Below are 10,453 nucleotides of genomic sequence, written 5' to 3' on the forward strand. Positions count from 1 at the left end.
ATACCGTCTTTCAATGTAAGAAATAAATAAATACATCATAAATGATGAAAGATATCCAGTTCAGCTTTATGACGTCATCAGAACTCATAACTAATAAAGCGTTCATGTCTTTGATTGGTTATTATTAGTCACCAGCTCATGTGTGTGGTTTCCGTTCAGAGACGAGAAGCAGCTCGAGATCAGCGTTCACATCAACCTCTCTCTCTCACACACACACACACACACACACACACACACACACACACACACACACACACACACACACACACACACACACACACACACACACACACACACACACACACACACACACACACACACAGATGACACTGATATAGCCTAAGAATATCAGCTAATGTTTCCATTAACTTATGAAAATGTTCTCTGAGCGTTACTCTTGAGTGTTCTCTGAGTGTTACTCTTGAGTGTTCTCTGAGTGTTACTCTTGAGTGTTCTCTGAGCGTTACTCTTGAGTGTTCTCTGAGTGTTACTCTTGAGTGTTCTCTGAGTGTTACTCTTGAGTGTTCTCTGAGTGTTACTCTTGAGTGTTCTCTGAGTGTTACTCTTGAGTGTTCTCTGAGTGTTACTCTTGAGTGTTCTCTGAGTGTTACTCTTGAGTGTTCTCTGAGTGTTACTCTTGAGTGTTCTCTGAGTGTTACTCTTGAGTGTTCTCTGAGCGTTACTCTTGAGTTTTCTCTGAGTGTTACTCTTGAGTGTTCTCTGAGTGTTACTCTTGAGTGTTCTCTGAGTGTTACTCTTGAGTGTTCTCTGAGTGTTACTCTTGAGTGTTCTCTGAGCGTTACTCTTGAGTGTTCTGAGCGTTACTCTTGAGTGTTCTCTGAGTGTTACTCTTGAGTGTTCTGAGTGTTACTCTTGAGTGTTCTCTGAGTGTTACTCTTGAGTGTTCTCTGAGTGTTACTCTTGAGTGTTCTCTGAGTGTTACTCTTGAGTGTTCTCTGAGTGTTACTCTAGAGTGTTCTCTGAGTGTTACTCTTGAGTGTTCTGAGCGTTACTCTTGAGTGTTCTCTGAGTGTTACTCTTGAGTGTTCTCTGAGTGTTACTCTTGAGTGTTCTCTGAGTGTTACTCTTGAGTGTTCTCTGAGTGTTACTCTTGAGTGTTCTCTGAGTGTTACTCTAGAGTGTTCTCTGAGTGTTACTCTTGAGTGTTCTGAGCGTTACTCTTGAGTGTTCTCTGAGTGTTACTCTTGAGTGTTCTGAGTGTTACTCTTGAGTGTTCTCTGAGTGTTACTCTAGAGTGTTCTCTGAGTGTTACTCTTGAGTGTTCTGAGCGTTACTCTTGAGTGTTCTCTGAGTGTTACTCTTGAGTGTTCTGAGTGTTACTCTTGAGTGTTCTCTGAGTGTTACTCTTGAGTGTTCTCTGAGTGTTACTCTTGAGTGTTCTCTGAGTGTTACTCTAGAGTGTTCTCTGAGTGTTACTCTTGAGTGTTCTCTGAGTGTTACTCTTGAGTGTTACTCTGAGTGTTACTCTTGAGTGTTCTCTGAGTGTTACTCTTGAGTGTTCTCTGAGCGTTACTCTTGAGTGTTCTCTGAGTGTTACTCTTGAGTGTTCTCTGAGCGTTACTCTTGAGTGTTCTCTGAGCGTTACTCTTGAGTGTTCTCTGAGTGTTACTCTTGAGTGTTCTCTGAGTGTTACTCTTGAGTGTTCTCTGAGTGTTACTCTTGAGTGTTCTCTGAGCGTTACTCTTGAGTGTTCTCTGAGCGTTACTCTTGAGTGTTCTCTGAGTGTTACTCTTGAGTGTTCTCTGAGTGTTACTCTTGAGTGTTCTCTGAGTGTTACTCTTGAGTGTTCTCTGAGTGTTACTCTTGAGTGTTCTCTGAGTGTTACTCTTGAGTGTTCTCTGAGCGTTACTCTTGAGTGTTACTCTTGAGTGTTCTCTGAGTGTTACTCTTGAGTGTTCTCTGAGTGTTACTCTTGAGTGTTCTCTGAGTGTTACTCTTGAGTGTTCTCTGAGTGTTACTCTTGAGTGTTCTCTGAGTGTTACTCTTGAGTGTTCTCTGAGTGTTACTCTTGAGTGTTCTCTGAGTGTTACTCTTGAGTGTTCTCTGAGCGTTACTCTTGAGTGTTCTCTGAGCGTTACTCTTGAGTGTTCTCTGAGTGTTACTCTTGAGTGTTCTCTGAGTGTTACTCTTGAGTGTTCTCTGAGTGTTACTCTTGAGTGTTCTCTGAGTGTTACTCTTGAGTGTTCTCTGAGTGTTACTCTTGAGTGTTCTCTGAGCGTTACTCTTGAGTGTTCTCTGAGTGTTACTCTTGAGTGTTCTCTGAGCGTTACTCTTGAGTGTTCTCTGAGTGTTACTCTTGAGTGTTCTCTGAGCGTTACTCTAGAGTGTTCTCTGAGTGTTACTCTTGAGTGTTCTCTGAGCGTTACTCTTGAGTGTTCTCTGAGCGTTACTCTAGAGTGTTCTCTGAGTGTTACTCCTGAGTGTTCTCTGAGTGTTACTCTTGAGTGTTCTCTGAGTGTTACTCTTGAGTGTTCTCTGAGCGTTACTCTTGAGTGTTCTCTGAGCGTTACTCTAGAGTGTTCTCTGAGTGTTACTCCTGAGTGTTCTCTGAGCGTTACTCTTGAGTGTTCTCTGAGCGTTACTCTAGAGTGTTCTCTGAGTGTTACTCCTGAGTGTTCTCTGAGTGTTACTCTTGAGTGTTCTCTGAGTGTTACTCTTGAGTGTTCTCTGAGCGTTACTCTTGAGTGTTCTCTGAGTGTTACTCTTGAGTGTTCTCTGAGTGTTACTCTTGAGTGTTCTCTGAGTGTTACTCTTGAGTGTTCTCTGAGTGTTACTCTTGAGTGTTCTCTGAGTGTTACTCTTGAGTGTTCTCTGAGCGTTACTCTTGAGTGTTCTCTGAGCGTTACTCTTGAGTGTTCTCTGAGTGTTACTCTTGAGTGTTCTCTGAGTGTTACTCTTGAGTGTTCTCTGAGTGTTACTCTTGAGTGTTCTCTGAGCGTTGCTCTTGAGTGTTCTCTGAGCGTTACTCTTGAGTGTTCTCTGAGTGTTGCTCTTGAGTGTTCTCTGAGTGTTACTCTTGAGTGTTCTCTGAGCGTTACTCTTGAGTTTTCTCTGAGCGTTGCTCTTGAGTGTTCTCTGAGTGTTGCTCTTGAGTGTTCTCTGAGTGTTGCTCTTGAGTGTTCTGAGTGTTACTCTCGAGTGTTCTCTGAGTGTTACTCTTGAGTGTTCTGAGTGTTACTCTTGAGTGTTCTCTGAGTGTTACTCTTGAGTGTTCTCTGAGTGTTACTCTTGAGTGTTCTCTGAGTGTTCTCTGAGTGTTACTCTAGAGTGTTCTCTGAGTGTTCTCTGAGTGTTACTCTAGAGTGTTCTCTGAGTGTTACTCTTGAGTGTTCTCTGAATGTTACTCTTGAGTGTTCTCTGAGTGTTACTCTTGAGTGTTCTCTGAGTGTTACTCTTGAATGTTCTCTGAGTGTTACTCTTGAGTGTTCTCTGAGTGTTACTCTTGAGTGTTCTCTGAGTGTTACTCTTGAGTGTTCTCTGAGTGTTACTCTTGAGTGTTCTCTGAGTGTTACTCTTGAGTGTTCTCTGAGTGTTACTCTCTCATCATCCACACATGAGGAAGTTTGGGAGCACCAGGACTCTTCCTAGAGCTGAGGGATCGGGGGAGAAGGGCTTTAGTCAGGGAGGTCAAGAACCCGATGGTCACTCTGACAGAGCTCAAGCGTTTATCTGAGGAGAGAGGAGAACCTTCCAGAAGAACAGCCATCTCTGCAGCTCTCCACCAATCAGGTCTGTGTGGGGGCGTGGCCAGACGGATGACACTCCCCAGGAAAAGCCACATGACTGGAGTTTGCCAAACGGCTCCTGAAGGATCTCAGATCATGAGGAACACAATCTTCTGGTCTGATGAAACACAGATTGAACTCTCTGTCCTGAATGGAGGAACCCAGGCTCCGCTCATCTCCTGGCCAATCCCATCCCTACAGTGATCATGGTGGTGGCAGCATCATGATGTGGGGATGTGTTTCAGGAACTGGGACACTAGTCAGGATCAGGGAAAGATGAATCCCTGATGAAGACCTGCTCCAGAACGGGAGGAACTGCCCAAACATAGTGAGCCGAGCTTTAGCATCAAACTCAGAAACACCTGAGGCTGGGATTGAGCCAAATTGTTTTATTGAGATGATTGACATGAGTTTGTTTTATTCTTTATTTTTAATACATTTGCAAAGATTTCAAACAAACTTCATTCACGTTGTCATTATGGGGTATTGTCTGTAGAATATTGAGGAAAATAATGAATTTAATCCATTTAGGCTGAAACACAACATGGGAAAAGTGAAGCGCTGTGAATACTTTCCATATCTATCAATCTATCCGTCCATCCGTCTATCCATCCATCGATCCGTCCATCCGTCTATCCATCCATCTATCCGTCCATCCGTCTATCCATCCATCTATCCGTCCATCCATCCATCCATTTATCCATCCATCCGTCTATCCATCCATCCATCCATCCATTTATCTGTCCATCCATCCAGATGGTAATGATAGTATTTGATTGGTAGTATTTGATTTTGAATAAATTTCATTATATTACTGAAGAAATGTAGGAATTTGCTGTCTTATTCAGTTTTGTATTATGTTTTGATCTTGAAGAGTATGCAAACGTGCAGCTTGGCCTGTAGGATCAGACTTCTGATGTGTGTGTGTGTGTGTGTGTGTGTGTGTGTGTGTGTGTGTGTGTGTGTGTGTGTGTGTGTGTGTGTGTGTGTGTGTGTGTGTGTGTGTGTGTGTGTGTGTGTGTGTGTGTGTGTGAGTCTTTGGCAGATGTCGTAATTGAAGGCATTTTGTGCCAAAGCAAGGATAAATGATCCCGAGTTTATCCCACTGATGTTGTGCTCACTGTGTGAGGAGTGTAGAAAAACTGACCTAAGTATTGAGGAAAACTATTCAAAGCACAAATCACACTCCACAAGTTACACAAAATCAACTTTATTTGTCACTCTTATTTCCCCAGTGCAGCAGTTTCATCATTCAACCCTCGACTCGGTTCATTCAGATGTTGATTTAAATAATTTTGCATAAGATAAAAATCTAGACTGAATCGTTCTTGTAAAATGAGACGCTTGCACATCAGAACAACATAAAAGAACAAGATTACAAACATACAAGGCAAGAGTGAAATCACGAAATCTTCAAAACAGCACTAAAGACAGACGTGTGTTCTGACAGTGTTTCTCATGCTGATGTTTCCGTCATGAGTTTCCGATGTTTCGTGAGCTGAAGTTTCCACAGACACACACTTACTCTGTCAGCACACCGTATATAAACATCACCAAACACTGATCACTGACTCACAATCTGACGGACAGAATCAATAATACATGCTGTGGAACAAATGGGATTGTGTAAGAAACACTATGATTCATCATGAGTTTAATTCGGAAACCGTTTTTTTTACAGTAAATGTCTTCTCCACACGTCTGCAGATCTATTTAAGGGCTGAGTACACATCAGTGGTGCGTGTGCGCTGATTCAGCACCTGAAACAACACAAACATCACAAAATTACATTCACAATTAATCATCTGCTAAATATTCACAAGTGATACTGCTGCTCATTAATTCATGCATTTATTCAAAGAGACACTTGTGTAGTGTGTAATATAGATTATATTCACTGATAAGTGTCTTATTGTGTAAATAAGAATCATAAGAACGTTCTGGCAAGGTTCTCTCAACTTCCAGTAACGTTAATAGAATGTTCTTTCAAACTTATCTTGTCTTTGTTAATGTTCTAAAAACGTTATTTATGCATTGTTCATGTTTTTTTTCTCCAGAAACATTTCAGTTAGATGTTCGACTAACTTTTTTTTCTCTCAGAGAACACTCTAGAGTAACACTCAGAGAACACTCAAGAGTAACACTCAGAGAACACTCAAGAGTAACACTCAGAGAACACTCAAGAGTAACACTCAGAGAACACTCAAGAGTAACACTCAGAGAACACTCAAGAGTAACACTCAGAGAACACTCAAGAGTAACACTCAGAGAACACTCTAGAGTAACACTCAGAGAACACTCAAGAGTAACACTCAGAGAACACTCAAGAGTAACACTCAGAGAACACTCAAGAGTAACGCTCAGAGAACACTCAAAAGTAACACTCAGAGAACACTCAAGAGTAACACTCAGAACACTCAAGAGTAACACTCAGAGAACACTCAAGAGTAACACTCAGAGAACACTCAAGAGTAACACTCAGAGAACACTCAAGAGTAACACTCAGAGAACACTCAAGAGTAACGCTCAGAGAACACTCAAGAGTAACACTCAGAGAACACTCAAGAGTAACACTCAGAGAACACTCAAGAGTAACACTCAGAGAACACTCAAGAGTAACACTCAGAAAACACTCAAGAGTAACACTCAGAGAACACTCAAGAGTAACGCTCAGAGAACACTCAAGAGTAACACTCAGAGAACACTCTAGAGTAACACTCAGAGAACACTCAAGAGTAACGCTCAGAGAACACTCAAGAGTAACACTCAGAGAACACTCTAGAGTAACACTCAGAGAACACTCAAGAGTAACGCTCAGAGAACACTCAAGAGTAACACTCAGAGAACACTCAAGAGTAACGCTCAGAGAACACTCAAAAGTAACGCTCAGAGAACACTCAAGAGTAACACTCAGAGAACACTCAAGAGTAACACTCAGAGAACACTCAAGAGTAACACTCAGAGAACACTCAAGAGTAACACTCAGAGAACACTCAAGAGTAACACTCAGAGAACACTCAAGAGTAACACTCAGAGAACACTCAAGAGTAACGCTCAGAGAACACTCAAGAGTAACACTCAGAGAACACTCAAGAGTAACACTCAGAGAACACTCAAGAGTAACACTCAGAGAACACTCTAGAGTAACACTCAGAGAACACTCAAGAGTAACACTCAGAGAACACTCAAGAGTAACACTCAGAGAACACTCAAGAGTAACACTCAGAGAACACTCAAGAGTAACACTCAGAGAACACTCTAGAGTAACACTCAGAGAACACTCAAGAGTAACACTCAGAGAACACTCAAGAGTAACACTCAGAAAACACTCAAGAGTAACACTCAGAGAACACTCAAGAGTAACGCTCAGAGAACACTCAAGAGTAACACTCAGAGAACACTCTAGAGTAACACTCAGAGAACACTCAAGAGTAACACTCAGAGAACACTCAAGAGTAACACTCAGAGAACACTCAAGAGTAACGCTCAGAGAACACTCAAGAGTAACACTCAGAGAACACTCAAGAGTAACACTCAGAGAACACTCAAGAGTAACACTCAGAGAACACTCAAGAGTAACACTCAGAGAACACTCAAGAGTAACACTCAGAAAACACTCAAGAGTAACACTCAGAGAACACTCAAGAGTAACGCTCAGAGAACACTCAAGAGTAACACTCAGAGAACACTCTAGAGTAACACTCAGAGAACACTCAAGAGTAACACTCAGAGAACACTCTAGAGTAACACTCAGAGAACACTCAAGAGTAACACTCAGAGAACACTCAAGAGTAACACTCAGAAAACACTCAAGAGTAACACTCAGAGAACACTCAAGAGTAACGCTCAGAGAACACTCAAGAGTAACACTCAGAGAACACTCTAGAGTAACACTCAGAGAACACTCAAGAGTAACGCTCAGAGAACACTCAAGAGTAACACTCAGAGAACACTCAAGAGTAACGCTCAGAGAACACTCAAAAGTAACGCTCAGAGAACACTCAAGAGTAACACTCAGAGAACACTCAAGAGTAACGCTCAGAGAACACTCAAAAGTAACACTCAGAGAACATTCAAGAGTAACACTCAGAGAACACTCAAGAGTAACGCTCAGAGAACACTCTAGAGTAACACTCAGAGAACACTCAAGAGTAACACTCAGAGAACACTCAAGAGTAACACTCAGAGAACACTCAAGAGTAACACTCAAGAGTAACGCTCAGAGAACACTCAAGAGTAACACTCAGAGAAAACTCAAGAGTAACACTCAGAGAACACTCAAGAGTAACACTCAGAGAACACTCAAGAGCAACGCTCAGAGAACACTCAAGGGTAACACTCAGAGAACACTCAAGAGTAACGCTCAGAGAACACTCAAGAGTAACACTCAGAGAACACTCAAGAGTAACACTCAAGAGTAACGCTCAGAGAACACTAAAGAGTAACACTCAAGAGTAACACTCAGAGAACACTCAAGAGTAACGCTCAGAGAACACTCAAGAGTAACACTCAGAGAACACTCAAGAGTAACACTCAGAGAACACTCAAGAGTAACACTCAGAGAACACTCAAGAGTAACACTCAGAGAACACTCAAGAGTAACACTCAAGAGTAACGCTCAGAGAACACTCAAGAGTAACACTCAAGAGTAACACTCAGAGAACACTCAAGAGTAACGCTCAGAGAACACTCAAGAGTAACACTCAGAGAACACTCAAGAGTAACACTCAAGAGTAACGCTCAGAGAACACTCAAGAGTAACACTCAAGAGTAACACTCAGAGAACACTCAAGAGTAACACTCAGAGAACACTCAAGAGTAACACTCAGAGAACACTCAAGAGTAACACTCAGAGAACACTCAAGAGTAACACTCAAGAGTAACGCTCAGAGAACACTCAAGAGTAACGCTCAGAGAACACTCAAGAGTAACACTCAGAGAACACTCAAGAGTAACACTCAGAGAACACTCAAGAGTAACACTCAGAGAACACTCAAGAGTAACGCTCAGAGAACACTCAAGAGTAACACTCAGAGAACACTCAAGAGTAACACTCAGAGAACACTCAAGAGTAACACTCAGAGAACACTCAAGAGTAACACTCAGAGAACACTCAAGAGTAACACTCAAGAGTAACACTCAAGAGTAACGCTCAGAGAACACTCAGAGAACACTCAAGAGTAACGCTCAGAGAACACTCAAGAGTAACACTCAGAGAACACTCAAGAGTAACACTCAAGAGTAACACTCAAGAGTAACGCTCAGAGAACACTCAGAGAACACTCAAGAGTAACGCTCAGAGAACACTCAAGAGTAACACTCAGAGAACACTCAAGAGTAACACTCAGAGAACACTCAAGAGTAACACTCAAGAGTAACACTCAAGAGTAACACTCAAGAGTAACACTCAAGAGTAACACTCAAGAGTAACACTCAAGAGTAACACTCAAGAGTAACACTCAGAGAACACTCAAGAGTAACACTCAGAGAACACTCAAGAGTAACACTCAAGAGTAACACTCAAGAGTAACGCTCAGAGAACACTCAAGAGTAACGCTCAGAGAACACTCAAGAGTAACACTCAGAGAACACTCAAGAGTAACACTCAGAGAACACTCAAGAGTAACACTCAGAGAACACTCAAGAGTAACACTCAGAGAACACTCAAGAGTAACACTCAGAGAACACTCAAGAGTAACACTCAGAGAACACTCAAGAGTAACACTCAGAGAACACTCAAGAGTAACACTCAGAGAACACTCAAGAGTAACACTCAAGAGTAACGCTCAGAGAACACTCAAGAGTAACGCTCAGAGAACACTCAAGAGTAACACTCAGAGAACACTCAAGAGTAACACTCAGAGAACACTCAAGAGTAACACTCAGAGAACACTCAAGAGTAACACTCAGAGAACACTCAAGAGTAACACTCAGAGAACACTCAAGAGTAACACTCAGAGAACACTCAAGAGTAACACTCAGAGAACACTCAAGAGTAACACTCAGAGAACACTCAAGAGTAACACTCAGAGAACACTCAAGAGTAACACTCAGAGAACACTCAAGAGTAACACTCAGAGAACACTCAAGAGTAACGCTCAGAGAACACTCAAGAGTAACGCTCAGAGAACACTCAAGAGTAACACTCAGAGAACACTCAAGAGTAACGCTCAGAGAACACTCAAGAGTAACGCTCAGAAGGAAAGACTAATAACTTACAGTTTTTTACAGACGCTAGGACACATTTCTCAATACGTAGGTCACTTTTGCAGAACTCTTCACAGTGAGCACAGCTGAAGTCTAGTGGGCTAAACTGAGGATCGTTGCTTTGGCACAAAATGCATTCAGTGACTACATCTCTCAAATCTCATCAATTCTTTTCTCACTCATACACAACCACTGGCAGAACTCCTATATGTACAGGCCTTACATACTGTTCTCAAAACTGTTCAACTTATGTTCAAAACAATAACATAATACAAAAACAAGCAATTTGCTACATTTCTACAGTAATATTTTAATGAAATATATTTTAAATCATAAAATTAAATGCTATAAAAACAGTTGGAGCAGCCACAGCTGGTTCTCATTGCAGATGGTGGATGTGTGTTTACACAGTCTTGTGTTTTGGAATTACTCAAAATAAATAAACGACATAAAATATTGAGGAATTCTGCATCATGTCTGATTGATTCCAGTAACACATA

The 10,453-nt window shown here is 41.7% G+C and overlaps 1 protein-coding gene across 1 annotated transcript in view; it reads right to left on the reverse strand.

Annotated features, from left to right (window-relative positions):
- Nucleotides 1-4,942: 4,942 nt before the first annotated feature.
- LOC307130253 (T-cell surface glycoprotein CD3 epsilon chain-like) overlaps nt 4,943-10,453 on the reverse strand; it is a 6,734-nt gene continuing 1,223 nt past the window's right edge. Inside the window, exon 5 of the mRNA XM_079823228.1 lies at nt 4,943-5,506. Coding sequence (XP_079679354.1) covers nt 5,456-5,506 — 51 coding nt within the window. The 3' untranslated portion in view covers nt 4,943-5,455. The remainder of the gene's footprint in view (nt 5,507-10,453) is intronic.

This window comes from Gobio gobio (assembly GCF_949357685.1).
Source record: "Gobio gobio genome assembly, chromosome: 8".
Taxonomy (NCBI): domain Eukaryota; kingdom Metazoa; phylum Chordata; class Actinopteri; order Cypriniformes; family Gobionidae; genus Gobio; species Gobio gobio.